The 18986-nt window shown below is 37.4% G+C and overlaps 2 protein-coding genes across 2 annotated transcripts in view; one reads left to right on the forward strand and one right to left on the reverse strand.

The window, feature by feature from the left end:
• Positions 1-15583, reverse strand: part of LOC115215713 (WW domain-binding protein 2) — a 30600-nt gene extending 15017 nt beyond the window's left edge. The window contains exons 1-2 of the mRNA XM_029785005.2: positions 15377-15583; positions 3417-3513 (exon numbers count right to left, since the gene is read on the reverse strand). Of these exons, the coding sequence (XP_029640865.1) occupies positions 3417-3513; positions 15377-15432 (153 nt within the window). The 5' untranslated portion in view covers positions 15433-15583. The remainder of the gene's footprint in view (positions 1-3416; positions 3514-15376) is intronic.
• Positions 15584-16690: 1107 nt separating this feature from the next.
• Positions 16691-18986, forward strand: part of LOC115215822 — an 85323-nt gene continuing 83027 nt past the window's right edge. The window contains exon 1 of the mRNA XM_029785139.2: positions 16691-18591. Coding sequence (XP_029640999.1) covers positions 18129-18591 — 463 coding nt within the window. The 5' untranslated portion in view covers positions 16691-18128. The remainder of the gene's footprint in view (positions 18592-18986) is intronic.

The following is an 18986-nucleotide window of genomic DNA, read 5'->3' on the forward strand; positions in this document are numbered from 1 at the left end:
TACAGCCACTCCTGCGCCTTATTCAATTTTCCAACATTTCAGCTCAAAATATTTCTTCTATCTACTTCAAGTATCTTTTACTTCTTTTAGTCACTAGACTGTGGGGTAAAGTTGGGGTACCACCTTGAAGAGTTTTCCCAAACAAACCTGTACTGGCTTTACGTTGTAAGCCTACTACTTATTCTATTGGTCTCTGTTGCCAAACAGTGAACTTATAGATATAAACAAACCAACACCAGTTATCAAGTGATATGGAGACAAACACACACATGATGGGCTTCCATACAACTTCTGTCCATCAAATTTGCTTAGGAAGGCAATGGTTGTCTTGGGGCTATAGAAGAAGACACTTGCCTAAGGTGCTATGCAGCGGCACTGAACCCAAAATCATAAGGTTGCAAAGTGAGTTTCATAACAACACAGTTGTATCTGTTCCTGAAGCCATTGAAAAGATGAATGTAAAGCAAAACAAAGCCAAATACAGCATTTTCTTTTTGGAATCTTAAATTGAAGGTTATACAAGGGTGAGTCAAAAGGTAATGCCGTTTTGTTTAGGACAGGTATAATTACCAACACAGGAACATGTATCATACTTCAAAATGAAGCTGGTCCTCTGTCGATCACATATCTACTTCAACATAGTCACCATTTCTCTCAATAGCAATGTTCCACCTTCCAATGAGAGCATGTATTCCTGCCCTGTAAAATTCTGTTGACTGCTCTTTGAGCCACTTCTTCATTACAGTTTTCAATTCCTTGTCACTGGAATAATGTTTGCCTCTCAAACCCTCTTTAATGGGGAGAAAGGGATGATAGTCCAGTGATAATGATAGTCCAGTGACGAGGAAGTGAAAACTGTAGTGAAGAAGTGGATTAAAGAACAGTCAGCAGAATTTTGGGTGGCAGGGATACATGCTTTCATTCGAAGGTGGAACATTGCTATCGAGAGAAACGGTAACTATGTTGAGAAGTAGGGATGTGATCAACAGAGGACCAGCTTCATTTTGATGTATGATACATATTCCTGTGTTGGTAATTATACCTGTCCTAAACAAAATGGCATTAGTTTTTGACTCACCCTCGTAGTTTTTAAAGATATAAAAGTAAACACAAAACTTTCTGTCTCATCAATGAATCTGTTTTTTTCTGCCCTAAAATTGGTGTCTAGAAAGTCTATTGGTTTATGTCTAAATTCTTTGAAGGTTGACCAATGCCTTGCGTGTGTGAATGTCACTGAGCTACAACCAAGCTGGAGCACCACTTTCAAAGTTTTTCATTAAATGTATTAGTCTGATGCTCATTTTATCAATCACAGTTTATTAAATACTTCGATTTTTTTTGACAAAGATGACAAGCACTTTGTCATGACAAAGATGACAAGCACTTTGTCATGCCACTAAACACACACACATATGATGAGCTTTGTCCGTTTCCTGTCTACCATATTTCATTCACAATGCATTAGTAGGCTCTCAGAGACATTATATGTATGAAATCTAGATGAGAAAGTGAGGAGACAAACAGACAGACAGGGATGGGCAGATCTACTGATGTGACTCAAATCCCCATATCTGTCTATTTTTATATAATTTTATAAAAATTCTATTTTTAACTTTAAATTTTTCAAAAACTAAGATGTTTGCCTTGATGGTGATGTAATAATTGTCTCCCTTGGATTTGCTCTCTGCACTGTACATACACTTTTGGCTACCTTTCCTGATTAGTTGTAGAGCACCTAAGCACCATACACAATAAGTTCGGAATCATTTCTAAGGAACCCCACCACAAGAGATCCTGAGCCAACCTAGTTACCAGGAGTACTGTGGCAAGTATGCCTCCCTCTCATCCATCCTCCACAGCCTGTAGGTGGCAACTCATTTTCCTGGGCCCACCTTGCCACATTCACCCACCTTTCAACAAATTTACTGAGGTGAGGGATTAGCAAAACCCTCTTTGCCCTTGCCATCCTTTTCAAATGGACTCTTAAATTGGCTGAAGAGCAAAGTGTGTCTTCAGTCCCGTCTACCACACCTCTTTTGTCATAGCCACCAGAGGAAAACTGTTTGCTCTTCCTCACCAAAAGAAGGCTGTAGGGTGAAGATTTTCAAAATTTGGCACAAAGCCATCAATTTCAGGGGAATGGAGAAGTCAATTACCTCAACCCTCAGTATTCAACTGGTACTTATCTTATGAACCCTGAAAGGATGACAGGTAAAGTTGACCTCAGTGGAATTTGAACTCAGTACATAAAGAGCTGGGTGAAATGCTGCTAAGCATTTTGTCCAGTGAGTTAGCAGTTGTGGGCTAGCGGTTGTGGGCTAGCAGTTGTGCCAGTTTGCCACCTTAGAGTAGCTGAGTAACAATCCTCTCTGCTATAGGCACAAGGCTTGGATTTTGTGGGGAGAGTAAGTCAATCACATCAACCCCAGTACACAACCGGTACTTAATTTATTGACCCAGAAAGAATGAAAGGCCAAGTCGACCCAGCAGAATTTGAACTCAGAACGTGCAGACAGACAAAGTACCACTAAAAATTTCACCCGGCGTGCTAACTATTCTGCCAGCTTGCCACCTTCAGAGTAACTGAGTAATAGTAAAGACATCAACAGATGTGGGAGAATTAACTGTATGAGATGGGAATGGACAATGGGTGACAATGTGTTGAGTGGTGGCAGAGGAAGACTATGGAAGACATCTGAGGTCAGATACAAAGATGCTGATGACAAAGGGGAGATGACAGAGAGTTGAGAGGAGAGTCAATATGCAATGCAACAAACTTATTTAACCCTTTCGTTACCAACCCAGCTGAAACTGCCTCTGGCTCTGAGTACAAATGTCTTGTTTTCATAAGTTTTGAATTAAAATCTTCCACCAAACCTTAATCACAATTTATGTTCCTAACACTAGCTTAACACTTTCATTACCAACCCAGCTGAAACTGCCTCTGGCTCTGAGTACAAATGTCTTGTTTTCATAAGTTTTGAATTAAAATCTTCCATCAAACCTTAGTCACAATTTATGTTCATGACACTAGATGAATGATAAAGGTATTTTACAAAACTCTTTGTTGTATTTAAAGTAATTGAAAGAAACACAGAGCATCTCAAAATAAATACAGTAACGAAAGGGTTAATCCTTGTCAGCATTGAAGAAATGACATACGATGTCTGTCAATGGGTTTGAATGTGATAAAGCCCTTCATAAAAAAAAAAGGAGAGAGATGGACAGAGAGCAATCAGAGCTCTATGTGCTTCCATCTTTACATCACTGCCATTTTAGAATCAGACCAATTGGAAACCATAGGAGGAATATATCAGTACAGATACAAACACACACAAGTCTGGAGTCACTGCTGATGGCAATGAGTGTCCTACACAGAGAATAAAAGAAGCAAGAATTTATAAGAGATAACTTACCCTGTGAGTGGTAAGGTAGATTCTACCCTTTTTACTGCCTTTTGGTAGGTTACCCCCTTCAAGTGTTACCTGTACACCATCACAGTAGATTAAGATCCTGAAAAATAAATACACAGATTAAATAACATGTTAAACATTACAGATATGCAAATTAGCAGCACCAGTTCTCTGTAGCTAATAGATTTGATGTGTATATAATCAGAATGGCAAGGTCATTTCTCTGGGATTGGTCAAGTGATGTAAACACCTAAGATGAAACCCCCAGATAAGGGTTGAAAATCACTTTTTCAATCTAAAAGAGAAATAGGTTAAATGGACACGTTTGCATATTTTAATTATCCATTTATTATGATAATGTGTGGTGTACCCAAATTGCAGGTAACCTTTCAACTTCTCCTGAAACATGACACCAAAATGCAGCTGTGTTGAATGCTGTGGGTCCACGCTCAGACAGTACTTCATTCACCAGCAACACTTCTATTGTTGTGTCAGACTGGCCACCATGACAGCTCACGAGACCATTGGCACTGGACAGCGACCCATCAGTGACGACATGGTATGATGTCGACTGGCTGCCAACAACCTGTTGCTGTCATCCTGCTCGAGGGCCTGTCCTCACTGCATGCCACTGTCAGGCATGACTACAATGGGTTACACAGCACCAACATTGGCAGCATCAACAATGGAGGTCAATAGTCTTCTCTGATGAGAGCCAGTACTGCATTTCCACCTCAGATGGCAGAGTGAGGGTGTGGCATAGGAGGGGTGAATGCTACTGAGATGCATATGTCCTGGAGAGAGACATGTGAGGTGGCCAAAACATCATGGTTTTGGGGTGCTATAGGCCTGGATCAGAGAATTCGGTCCTTTGTGTTCCAAAATGTTGGTGCAGGCACAGGGAATGGCATCACAATGCAGCACTACATTGACCAGATGCTAATACCTCACATCATGCCCTTCTTTGTGCGTCACCATAACCACATGTTCCTGCAGGACAATGCTCCCTCCCACACGGCCAAGGTTACCATGGATTTCCTGCATGAGCACAACATCAGAACAATGCCATGGCTGGCTCTCAGCCTGGATTTGAACCTAATTGAACACTTTTAGGATGAAATCCAGAGGCGGCTGAACCAGGTGGTCCAAAGGCTGACAACTTGTGTGGAACTGGAGGCAGCTTTCCTCAGGGTGTGGGCACAGGTGCCAACGGCTTTTGTGAACCACCTCATGACGTTCATGTACCGATGGTGTATGGCTCACCAGAGACACATACGCACATATACATGGAATGGGCTTCTTTCAGTTTCCATTCATCAAATCCATTCACAAGACTTTGGTTGGCCCAAGGACATACAAGACACTTGCCAAAGGTGTTCCACTGTGGGCCTGAACCCCAAATTATGTGGGTGTATAAGTACATACCACCTTCAAGATGGCTAAATATGCATGGCATCACCTCGTAGACAGTGGCATTGTTAACGTCTGCCTGTTGCGTAAACTATGTCAGCATACAAGCATTATGCTTGTTTACATCTATCCCCAAAACATGCCAGGCCACTGAGAAGGCTGACGTTTAAAAGATTAGTGAGGGGAAAAGAATACCTTATATGAAAATGGGTGTCAGCAACAAGTAGAGCAGCCAGCAGTAGAAAGGTTTCTTCTAGAAACCATGTGTGACCCATGTGAATAGGGAAAAGTGGATGTTAAAATGATGATGGTGTTACCAACATGCAAAGCCTAACATTTTCTCCAACACCTCAACTTGAGTTGTGCTAATAATTAAGTGAACAGATTTGGAAGACAGAGAAATTATTTTTATTTAAATTTTTAAGGCAGAAGACAGCAGAATTATTAGAGTAATTGGCAAAATAAATACAAGAGGAATATGTTTCTGAGAAAATGGATCCTCCTCAAAATTCGTTTTGTGATTAGTAAGAAACACATATTTAATTCTTTCCAAACCAAAATAAAATCTTGATAAAAAAAAAAAAATGATAATATTTTGCATATCTTTAAAATTACTGTTTTTCTATAGTAATGATTTTAAAATAATTTTTTATTCTCTGAAGAGGTTTTTTTTTTCAATCTTGTTTTTATTTGTTGTCCTTAGCTTTTTTAATTATTTCTCTCAAATGCTACCGTTTGATGTGATGAGAGAAGTTGGTATTTAAAGTTTGATCATTGACCTCTTTCGCTTGAAATCTCAAATTTGTTGATCTCACATTCCAACCCCTCCCTCCTCTTTTACATACTAATATTTCCTTCTCCAAAACATAAATATCTGCTACTCAACACCATATTTTCTGAAGATGTTTCAATGTGCATACACACTGCATCAAAAGGCTGTAAATACCAAGCTGTCAGTAGTGGGGAAGTTACAGGCAAGAGACTATCACTATCCAGGGAGACAATTTCACACAAACAAGATATCAGCATCAACCTTTTAAAGCTGTGTTGTTTGTGCATTAAATACAATAAAGTAAGTACAGGCATGGCTTGCAATCGAGTACTTCAAAGTCAACAAGACTGACCATCTTTGAGACATGCGTAGAGAGGAACATTCTATGGAGTGGAAACCTGGTCAATGATGAAGAAGGTTCAAAATTGCTTTGGTGGTTTGACATTGCTGCTCAATGCAGGATAGGCTCTGCTGATTACAGCCATCAGGTTGAACACCAGGCCATATTACAGGTTATATTTTGGAGACTTCCACATCCTAACAGAAGATGACAACCACTCAACTTCATAGATGTGACATGCAGGGACACACGGCACGAAACTGAGGACCTTCCAAAGCTACCTGATGCAGCATGGCAGTGAAACATCTCATTTGCAGATACATGAAGAAGAATGCTTCAAAAGGATTCAGTTACCTCACCCTACCAAGATGTTGAACAATAGTAGCATAGAGTTACTCATTAATATAAGATTATATCAGGCACAATAAAACTACAGAAATGGTATCAGCTTGGCTTCAGTGTGCCACACAGAACTAAACAAAACCTGAGTAGAAAATTACTATTTTTAAATCTCATAATGAGAGATATTCAGCAACAGTACTTTGGAGTAAAGATTGTTTGCCAACATAACATGGCAGTCCTGGTTTAGGACTAATGTTGCTGTAATTTAGCCCCAGGAGACATTGTCTCCAGCTGGCTATACGACACGATCTGAGTCCTTATATTTTCAAACAAGGGAATCTAGTACCCCACACCCAGCTCAAAACAATATCTGTGTATCGCGATTTCTGGGTTATTTCTCTTCATCGGCACAGAATAATTGCTTGGCTAGAGGTGGTGCTGCCAAATTCCCATTTGAAATATATAGTTATCACTTTGAAAACTATATATTTCGAACAGGAAATTGGCAGTGCCATCTCTAGCCAGAACAATTATTCTGAATCGCGATACACCAATATTGTTTTGAGCTGAGTGGGGGTGATAGATTCCCTTGTTTGAAAATATAAGGACACAGATCGTGCTGTATGGCCGGCTGGAGACGATGTCTCTTGGGGCTAAATTACAGCAACATTCGTCCTAAACCAGGACTGCCATGTTATGTTGGCAAACAATCTTTAGTATTTCGCCTGTCTTCACGTTCTAAGTTCAAATTCTGCCAAAGTCGACCTTGCCTTTCATCCTTTTAGGTTCAATAAAATTAATACCAGCTGAGTACTGGGGTCGCTGTAACTGACAATCTCCCTCTCCCTAATTTCAGGCCTTGTGCCTATAGTAGAAAGGAATAATGATCAAGATTAGAGGAAAGGGAAAAATTTTGCAGAGCAGCTGACCAGATGAGGATTTAGTTTGATCTGTTACCTCAACCAGAGTTGGCATTGCCTTGTATTTGCTAAAGAATGACATGTGACCCTATAACACAGGGAGGGGGACTAGTTCTATCAAATATTCCCACCACCCCCATCATGAAAATTGCTCTTGTATCTGAATACAATGACCACATTTAATGTCTCGGTCAACAAACAGGTGTTTTTCTATTGAACATTGAATCAAGAGAGATGACTATGCTACTCAGTCAGTCACTCAACCTACTAGAAATAGCAGTCAAATATTCTTCCCATCACAGCTTAGAGTTTTTATTTTTAAAGAAAAAAAGAATGACTGGAATGACTTTGATCATAGGTCAACTGTATCAGAGCTGAGTTAGGGTTAAACAGTAACAACAAAAGCCTCAAGCACACCGTCCAGAAGAAACTGGACAACAAATTCTTTTCCAGTAGCACAAAACATTGTAACTAACAATTATCAAAGAAACAATTCTGTACAAAGAAAGAGGCCTTTACATGGAGACTTACTTAACATGCTAGAAAATAGAGGCAAATCTTTCTCTAATACTTTCAGACTTACTACCTTAAAAAAAAAATGGTCATAGGCACAGGAGTGGCTGTGTGGTAAGTAGCTTGCTTACCAACCACATGGTTCCAGGTTCAGTCCCACTGCATGGCACCTTGGGCAAGTGTCTTCTAATATAGCCTTGTGAGTAGATTTGGTAGACAGAAACTGAAAGAAGCCCATCGTGTGTGTGTGTGTGTGTATATATATATATATATATATATATATATATATATATAGGCGTGACTGTATGGGAAGAAGCTTGCTTCCCAACCACATGGTTCCAGGTTCAGTCCTACTGCATGGCACCTTGGGCAAGTGTCTCCTACTATAGCCACGGGCTGACGAAAGCCTTGTGAGTAGACTGAAAGAAGCCCATTACATATATATATATATATATATATTTGTGTGTCTGTGTTTGTCCTCGCCACCATTACTTGACAACCGATGTTGGTGTGTTTACATACCCGTAACATAGCAGTTCAGCAAAAGAGACTGATAGAATACGCACTAGGCTTAAAAAGAATAAGTCCCAGGGTTGATTTGTTCAACTAAAGACGGTGCTCCAACATGGCCACAGTCAAATGACTGAAACAAATAAAGGAATAAAAGAATGGAGTGTTTTTTTTTTTTTTATTCACAGGTCTGTAGGATCAAGGCTTCTCGGCCTCTACATTGGTCATTTTTGCTGACCAGTTATCAAAGAAACGCTGTCATCCTCCAATGGCTACAGAGCTGTCTCTTTCAACAGCTAAGGAAAAAAAAGTTTCCCGTCTCTCCCTCCCAACACTTCTATTGATCAGTGAACCAAGAAAAGACATTTTTAATGACCATCATTTATGTTTTGGAAAATTGCTGAAGAGGAAGACAAAGATGAAAAAAGACCAAAATATGAGTGGAGGGAAGGAAGATAAAGAAAATAAGATTCATTGTCACCATCATCGTTTAACGTCAGTTTTCAATGCTGGCATGGGTTGGACGATTTGATTGAGGTCTGGAGAGCCAGCGGCTGCACCAAAAAATATGTGTGTGTGTGTCTCTCTCTTTGTTGTGGCATTGGACAATAGTTCTAACCAAAGGCCAATGTCATTCCAGTAATATTATTCATTTCCAATCTTCCACGAAAACATGTCCAGACATGAGGAGATATTACCTTGCTTGGAAACAAGTGAGGGCTGACAACAGGAAGGGCATTCAGCTTTAGATGGTCTGCCTCAGCAAATCCCTTCTAAATCATGACAGTATGGAAAAGTGGATGTTAAAAGACAGTGACAATGGAAAAATACCACAAGAGGACATTCTACATAATGTAATATAGAGTAGAATGTCACAAGGAGTGGCAAAAGTTCAACTGAGGTGAAGAGGAAAAAAAAACTCCCTCTAGTGGTGATCAAACTGAAAAAGATAAGCAAGGGAGACAATACTTACAATATAAATATATTTGGGAAATCAATGGAAAGCTTTTAGGAGTGGAGCTTGTCTTTGTAACCAAAAAGTGAAAGTAACAAACAAGTTCCTACTTTGGAAAATTACCCTTTGTAAATCTCACAAGGAGAGAGATTCAGCAACAGTACTTTGGAGTAAAGATTATTTACCAACATAACATGGCAGTCCTGGTTTAGGACGAATGTTGCTATAATTCAGCCCCAGGAAACATCGTCTCCAGCTGGCTATACGACACTATCTGTGTCCTTATATTTTCGAACAAAGGAATCTAGCACCCCAACTCAGCTCAAAACAATATCTGTGTATCGCGATTACTGGGTTATTTCCTTTCATCAGCACAGAATAATTGTTCGGCTAGAGGTGGCACTGCCAAATTCCTGCTCAAATAGAAAATTACTTTTATTACAAACCAGAACTGCCATGTTGTGCTGGCAAATAATCTTTACTCCAAGTTCCTATTTTGTTCTTCAGCAAATCAAAAGAGGAGACTCACATATCTAATAAAGACATGGTAGTAGTGTAGGCTCGGCTGTGTGATTAAAAAGTTTGCTTCCTAACCATTAGGTTCTGGGTTTAGGCCCACATTAGGAAAGTACCTTCTACTGTAACCCTAGGTCCACCAAAGCCAAGTGGATTTGATTAGAGAGAAACTAAATGAAGCTCATCATGTGAGAGAGAAAGAAAGAGTGTGTGTGTGTGTGTGTGTGTGCATGTGTGTGTGTTCATTCCTGTGCATGCATTATGTATCATTTCCATTATTTAATGTTTGTTTTCCATGCTGGCATGGGTTGAATGATTTCCATGCTGGCATGGATTAGATGATACAAAAGCAGATAAGAGAAACAACAATTAGAAGGACAGACAAAAAGACGGGTCATTCGTGGCTTTCTTTCCTCAGTCAAGTTCCAGAAGTCACATGTATATATATTGTGATTTTAACACACCATGTTTATGAAGAGATTCTCTCTCTCAGACAAAAATCACAGCAGTATGCCTTTCTATAGTGTATATATACTATCAAGACAATTTTCCCATTACATGGTGGTAGGCCCCTCATCTGGGTTGCTACATGCTGAGATACCTTCTTCAGCATCAGTTTGGGGTGTTCAGCAACCAGTCCATCAGACCAAGAAGGGCACTGTCATAGTATCATCCACTCTGAGGGCTTTGAGGCTGAGCCTGTGGCAGTGGAGACATCCAGCGTTCTCAGCCACTTGACCACATCCCTGCTCACCACTATCAGGCCAGAGATGGCCTTCTGTAAATACAAGCCCAGTGAGTCAGAATGGCTGTTCTGGTGAATCTCTCTTGCTATATTTCAGGGTAACACATTTCCCCATTTTGGGACCATGAGACAGACTGACATGCCTGTTTAGACATTATATGTCACTTATTGTTTTAGTCATTAATACATTTTGGAAAATTTTATTCTGATTTCTCTATAATCTTGAACTATATACGAGGGTGAGTAAAAAAGTAATGCCATTTTGTTTAGGACAGGTATAATTACCAACACAGGAACATGTATCATACATCAAAATGAAGCTGGTCCTCTGTCGATCACATCCCTACTTATCAACATAGTCACCATTTCTCTCAATAGCAATGTTCCACCTTCGAATGAGAGCATGTATCCCTGCCCCGTAAAATTCTGTTGACTGTTCTTTGAGCCACTTCTTCACTACAGTTTTCACTTCCTTGTCACTGGAATAATGTTTGCCTCTCAAACCCTCTTTCATGGGGCCAAAGAGATGATAGTCCAGTGACAAAGAAGTGAAAACTGTAGTGAAGAAGTGGCTCAAAGAACAGTCAACAGAATTTTGCGGGGCAGGGATACATGCTCCCATTCAAAGGTGGAACATTGCTATTGGGAGAAGCGGTGACTATGTTGAGAAGTAGGGATGTGATACACAGAGCACCAGCTTCATTTTGATGTATGATACATGTTCCTGTGTTGGTAAATATACCTGTCCTAAACAAAATGGCAATATTTTTTGACTCACCCTCATTCATTTAAAGTTGTTTCAATTGTTTAAGAGTTTTTTTGTTTTTTTTACAGCTCATCTGGAATTCTGCAATATCAGTGAATATCTTATCGTTTCCAACATACTAAGATACAAAGTTCATTCTGGCATGTGACAAATGGGTATTTGTTGTTAATGACAAGCCCTGGGAAGAGCAAAATATGTCTAACATGTCCATGAGTCACTATTGTGATGATGTTCATTTTGCTCTGATGTTATTGTTTTTATTACAGCATGTCTATCAAGAGATTTTCTCTCAGGTAACAATTACAGCAGTCTTTCTATGATGTAAATAAATTTATCATAATACACAGATGGTTATTTTAAATATTCCTCATTTCCTATGATTAAACATATTGCAAAGTTGAGAGAAAAATGAAATCAGCTCAGTTTGTTCCTTCACAGTAGGTCAATGACAAGAAAATGCCCACCAACAGGAATCAAATCTGTTTCACATAGACTTTAGAGTCAATTGTTTGTTATTCCACTACACTCCTCTATTGACCGAAAACTTGTAGTGAAACACGGAAATTGAAATTGTTGATAAGATGTCGTCATAATGAGGTCAGATTTCAGTTTAGTCAGTTAAAATTAGAAATAATTTTACTCTAAACTCATTAACAAGGCTGATTAAATCATTTACTTTGGATAACATCTATATCCAGTGGAATAAATAAAATGATGTGGTTTCACAGTTTTTATATTCACGGTTCATACCCTACCAAGATCAACTTTCATTCCAGCCTTACTGGGTCGAGAAATCAAGTACTTATGAAGTACATGTATTAATACAACAGGTTGTTCCACCCACTAAAAATGTTCAGCCTTGCACTACAAGGATTTCATCACTGCTCTATTTATTTGTATCACATGATAAGTCTATTTCATTCCAAGTATGTAAACTGGCCAATAAAAAAATTCAAAGAGTGTGATAATTGATAAAAAAATGATAAATTTTAATACTTATCAGAAACCACTCGTTTAATATACAAATTTAATTCTATGTAAAAAGAAATGAAGCAATTTTCTTTCTCAACTGAGATCACTTGCAGACAGATAATGTGATTTTTTTCCATCAAATACTGAAATGGGGTAAGTTGCCAGATATGAAAACAAAACAGAGAGAACCATATACAAAAGACATACAGGTATTCCCAAAGGTCTACAATAATTCTAAAAGATGGTGCTGTTTTAGTGTTTTGAAAATATTCTATAAAACGGCAATTAAGTCAGTTTAATTATGAGTTAATAATAACAGGTTCCCTTATTGGCTTATAAAGTATTATTTACATTATATATATGGAATCTCTCCAAATGTCAACACAAATTCTAAGATGTGCTGTTTTCAGAATTACGAAATATACCATAAAACAGCAATCAGTTGAATTAAGCTTAACCCATAAAGCTCTGGGATTTGCACTTACATAGCATGGACTGCTGGGCACATTTTATGAAAATGAAACTACCATGCACACATAAAAAACAAAAAAAAATAGTTAAAATATCTTTTTAGTATATAATGGTGGCAAGTTTTACATAATCTGAAAATTCATTAGTTAAACTATTAGTCCTCTTGCATTCTGGGTGGTTTGAGTGACATTAGACCCCAACAAATGCCCATAAATTAAATGCATCTATCTGGGCCACGATAGTAACCTGTCGACCTGTGCCTGGCAGTCACGATCGTGGCCGTCATGCTTAATGTGTTAATGGTCACTTTTGTAAAATGATGACATGTAAACCTGATGAATGTAACATGTTGTTTCTAGGTAGTCTCTTTTGCTTTCTACAAAAGATTGGTATATAGCTACATATCACGTAAAATGTTTAAATCAAAATCTGGAAACTTAATGAAAAACCATTTTAAAGGATAGTAAGGTCTTTTCCAAACCATGAATGTGACATGAACGTTACGTCTAGAGAAACGACACCAGATGGACTTTTGTCAGCAATTTTACGTACTTACACCTCATTGATATGTGTGCGTACAGTGTGTAAGATCAATATTTGTGTCGTATTTGATTCTAGAAGTTTCCGTTTGTGTCTACGTATTTCTCTTAGATTATTTGTTGACGTTTTCTAGGAGGGGAATGGGTGGAAAAATACTTTTCGTACAACCATTCTATTTCAAGTTTTTCATTTTTTTTTTTTATCAATTAAATAACCTCAGTACTTTCTTCAATTTGGCACTTATTTCATCGATCTCTATCGAATGGCTACGTTAAGATTTTCTTTTATAATTCGATACTATTTATCATCCTATATGCTGTTCCATGTATTTTAACAAATAGCGAAAGTTTCTAGGCTTCGTCAATACAAGAAAGCTATGTTACTTTTTGTACATTTTTCGTTAGTATTGATTTCATTTTTAATTACGATGCTCCAGTCAAGATACACACACACACATATATATATATATATATATAGTTACTCCAAACATGAACAAACACAACAACGCGAGGACGTGGAACAAGTATAGTGTTATTGGACGCTCAGGAAAGGAAAGAAGGAGGATATAACGTTTCGTCAGAATCATCGAAAAAGGAAAGGTCCAAGGAAGGGAAGACGGAGAAAAAAAAATCGCCAACGATACACACGCGGTCACATATTGAATACACACACATATATATATATATATATATATATATATATATATATATATATATACACACACACACGCATACATAAGTGTGTGCGTTTACAAGTTTGCTTTTTGTTGCTTTAAGAAATTGCATCTTTTCTTAAATTTTAATGCTGTTAGTAATTAAATACATAAGTGATCTAAATGATTTTTCACTTTTCGTAACAGACGTATTTTTAAAACGAGAACACCTATTTTTTTTTATTTAACCTCAAAGTAAAAAATAAACAAATTAGCTAAAGTAAACAATGTTTTTGTTTTCGTTTCGTTATTTCATGTAAACTATCAGAATACTATACATTCACACATTGATTGAGAACTCACGTCCTGAGTATTCGAAATTACACACATACATTATATATATATAGGTTAATATGGCATTCCTTCGATATAAGTCGACAAAATCAAAACATTTCGCTTCGGGTATTTCCGTGGGCTGTTGGAGTATAGATATAACGAAATTATGCCAGCAAAGTCTCATTTTAAACTTGGGGGGAAAAAAATCCTTGCATATTTGTTCTTACCTGTTTCATATGTGTATGTAAAATCCGCAAATTTCCAAGCAGAAAACAGAATCGAATTGTCATTTGCTTTCACGGCAAATAACCCTAAGTGAAATGTTTTGATTTTGTCGAGTAATATCGAAGAAATGCCGTTCATATAAAGATTGACTCCCATTAACGAAAAAAAAAAAAAAAGGCCACACACAAACACACAGGACTTCTTTCAGTTCCTGTCAACGAAATCCACCCACGAGCCATTCGTCTGGCCAGGAATATAGAAGAAAACACTTGCCCAAGGTACCATGTAGTGGGGACTGGACCCAAGGCCACATGGTTGGGTAAACAAGCATCTTAACAACACAGCCATACCTGTGTGTAATATACACACATTCATACGTAGGTACGTGTGTAGACACGGCGGCGAAGTAGGTTACCTGTAAATTGTCTATGTTCATTCATATCATAACCATAGACAAACTTCAAATAAACCTCGACCATTTTCACAATTCTCTATCGACAAAACGTTTACAAATATTACAAAGGAATCAAGCAGACATAAACAGAAACTTCTAGAAAAACAAACACGCCACAAATATTGCCCAACCCCAAAGCTCACATACACACACACACACATATATATATATATATATATATATATATATATATATATATAACGAAGAGATGGTGTTGTGAATTTCCACTTCGGCATCTGAAACTCTCAGAGTTTTATCTTGACTATTGAGTAATGTAACATATTATTTTATAGATAAATTTCCTCTATTTACATAATATTGAGGTCTCTTTCTTTCTGTTGTTATCTTACCGTTTTCACCAATATATATATATAATGAATATTGTACATACCAAGAAATGTTTGTATATTATTAGCATGTCAGAGGTATAAATACATTATAAATTTTATCAGAAGTATATAAATATGACATATATATTATAAATATTTATACGTATATACGTGTATTTAATTCCATTTACTAACCTTTCTCCAGTGTAGATCAACACACCATAATTACAATGTGCTGTGTTCAGAGACATTGCTGCATAACACAACCTTCGACCAACAAGAGATTTGCTATATATTTATATATATATGATGTATATACATATAATGTATATAAAAGTATGAAACACACCCAGAAATACTTGCGCTTGCGTCAGTGTGTCTATGTGTATCACAATATATGTGTGTAATACCAATGACGCAGTTACAGCTGTTCACGTGACCTATCTCATGTGGTTCAGACACAACTGTTTATTACACTGACTCTTGATTATTAACTAATTGAGCACACGCACACACATATATATATATATATATATATATATATATATATATATATATATATATATATATATATATATATATATATGTGTGTGTGTTTATTTTAAAGTACGTTTAAGAATAACAAAGCATATTCTGATGGTTGACAACTGAGAATTGATTTCAAGTTGATCGTTTTGTGTGTGTATATATATATATACATAGACACACAAAATGATAAATAAAGATTCATCATTCACACACAAACATGCATTCACATATATACATATATATATAAACATGTATTTATTACATATGAAATGGAGTAAATGACAATTATTTTGAAAAAGCATTAAAAATATCTTCACTTTAAATGTAATCCTGATGCAAAATAGTAGAGTTACCTCCCCTTTTCTCACACACACACATATATACACACTCTCTCTTTCTCTCTCTATGTATCTATCTCTATTTCTCTCTTTCACTGCTCTTTCCAGTTTAATTCACTCATTTCTAATCTTATTTCTTCTTTCTTTTTCTCTCTCTACTCATTCAAGTTCCTATCGTGTCTCTTACTGATTTAATTCTCATTTCTTACTCATCTTTTAATCCAGTCCTTCTCTTTACTTCATTGACATCTACCAAGCACTCTTCCTTTTCTTTTAATCTCACTCTCTCACCTTTTCTTATTATCATCATTTACTTAACCCTTCCCCTAGCCTTTCTTCTTTTTCTATGTCTTTTCTTTTCCTATTTTATCTTTCTCTCTCTTTTCATTTCCTCACACGTTACTCTCTAGTCTTCCCGTAGTTCAAAAGCTTTTACATCTTGCTGTCTTTCTCTCTCTCTCTCTCTCTCTTTCTATCTCTATCTCATACCTCCTTTCTTGCTCTTATTTTCCCTCCTTTATACTCTTAATCTCCTCTCTTTCTTTAACCATCTCCCTCTCGTCTCTTTTCATTTCCTCTAAGCATCTCTACACCTTTCTCTTTCTCTCGTATTATCTTATATTCCTTCTCTCTGTCTCTTGCTTCGTACGTCTATCATCCTCTCCTTCTTTCTCCCCCTCTCATTTAGCCTTCTTTCCCTTTCATTCCTCCCCTTCATTCTCTCTTACGTAAACACTATCCATTTCTCATCTCCCTTCTATTTTCTTACATCCCTACCTTTCATTTCTCCCTCTGTTTCCTTTCCTTCTCTCATCTTACTTTTACTCTATCTTTCCCTTCCCCTCTCAAATACAATGCTATGATTCTCAAGTCCCTCTCACCTCATCTCATCTTACCTTTTTACTTTCATGCTTCTCATCCCACCTCCTCCTCCTTTATTACCATCACTCAACAACATGCAGCAGCAGTATTCATTGTACCAAGGGAAGCTAACGGTGTAAAGTGAATCCATGTAACCTAAGTGTACTTGGTACGTCTTCATAGCAACGGCTGAGACAGAGCTGTTGTAACATTTTACCTTTCTTAACACAGTATCGCATCAGAATATTTATTATACCATTTCAAAGTAGAAGACACACAGACACTCACACAACAAAAAATTCTAATCAGTTCTTTAATATTTTCTCTTTCATTCATCTGCAGTTTATAAAATAAGTACAGTGATATGCTAAAATGTATAGTCTTGTTTCTATATTAGAAATCATAATTATTAACAAGTAAATAGATTGACAGCAAATCTAAAGTAGCGAACGAAAACAAAAATGCTTGGCGGCATTTAAATACGTTCCCAGTTGAAATTCCATCAGGGTCGACTTCACCTTTATCTTTCACTTTGGGGCAGTCGGTAAAATGACGTTGCGAGTCGATTTAATCTTCTACAACACACCTTTCCCAAAGTGCGTGGCTTTTTGTACCGTTATGTAAGATATTGGTAAGTGAAGCCCGGTTTTCGATGCTTAAATCACACAGTCTTATGTTTGTGTTGTTTCTCTGTAAAAAGAAAGCTGGGGACGTCGCACCTTGTCGACCATGCTTGGCCATTCTCCAATAACAAAAGATGTTAGCAAGTAGAGAGGAAGGAGGATGAGAAGACGCAGCAGCAGCGAAAGACGAATAACGTTAAAGAAATAACGGATTGTATATTTATTTCTCTGCTCTCTTGATTTTGCTATTTGGTTCTCGTTTTGTGATGCATGTAATTTACGAAGATTGGCTGTATAAAAAGAAAAGATCTGAAGAAAGACAGAATCATATATATTTTTAAAAATCGAAAACATTTCGTTGAAGATGCTGTGATGCTGGTGACAGCTTCGAGTTTTGTCCGATGGAAGTTTTAAGTTTGCTGGTGGTGCTGAAGCGAAAACAAACAAAGAAGCTTAGAGGTGATCCTTTGTGTTGTTGTCGTTCTGTCGTCTCTTCAAATTAACTGAGTAAAGGAATGAATGAACGGTTTCTTTGATCAATCGGCGAGGTTGGCATTCTAAGAAAAAATAATAATAATAATAATAATAATAATAAATATGTCCACCCAAACAATGAACGATTGTACCATGTCTGACTACTACAACAGTAACAACAATTACGATGTCAATGACCCGAGTCCAGCTTATATGATGCCACCACCAACACCACCGCCGCCTCCGTCACCACCTCCACTACCGACCACTACTTCGACAACATTAAATTGTCGTACATCATCGACATCAACAACAGCAGCGACAACAACAAATAGTAATTCGAACACTAGCAACGTCTGTCGTGCCATCGGACGGGGCAGATGTTGTCGCGACAGTTGCAGTCAAAGATGCCGCGGATGGAAAATCGAAGAACCTGGCGGACCGAAACTCTGGCGACAAATGGTCATCGGGTTTGTGAGTGCCGCTTGTGTTGGACTTATCATGTTCTCGTTAGGGAGTATCTTTATTTCTGAGGCTGTTCGGTCACGTATATCTATCACTATTATGCTCTGTATCATGGGAATGGGTAAGTACATGTGATTATTACTTTCTCTTTCCCTACCTGTCTACCTTTTCATGCATCTATGTTTATGTATCTACCATCTACCTCTCTGCATACGTGTGTGTGTCTACAGTTCAGACACGTATGTAGAGTCTGTGCACTGATCAGTCTGTTTATGTAGCTTTCTGTTTCCCTACCTATATATCCTTATAATTTGTCCATATATCCATATAAATTATCTCTATGTATTTGTACGATTGCGTAATTATGTCAGTGTTTTACTCTATCATTTCGTTCATTTGTATTTGTCTTATTCGAGCTTCACCAACTCAAAATGAGTGTGTGTTTAGTTATATCTGTGTTTATCTATCTATCTTTTTATCTATCTCTACTATATATATATAGTTGGAATTTATATA

This window comes from Octopus sinensis, linkage group LG9, assembly GCF_006345805.1.
Source record: "Octopus sinensis linkage group LG9, ASM634580v1, whole genome shotgun sequence".
In the NCBI taxonomy this organism is placed as follows: Eukaryota; Metazoa; Mollusca; class Cephalopoda; order Octopoda; family Octopodidae; genus Octopus; species Octopus sinensis.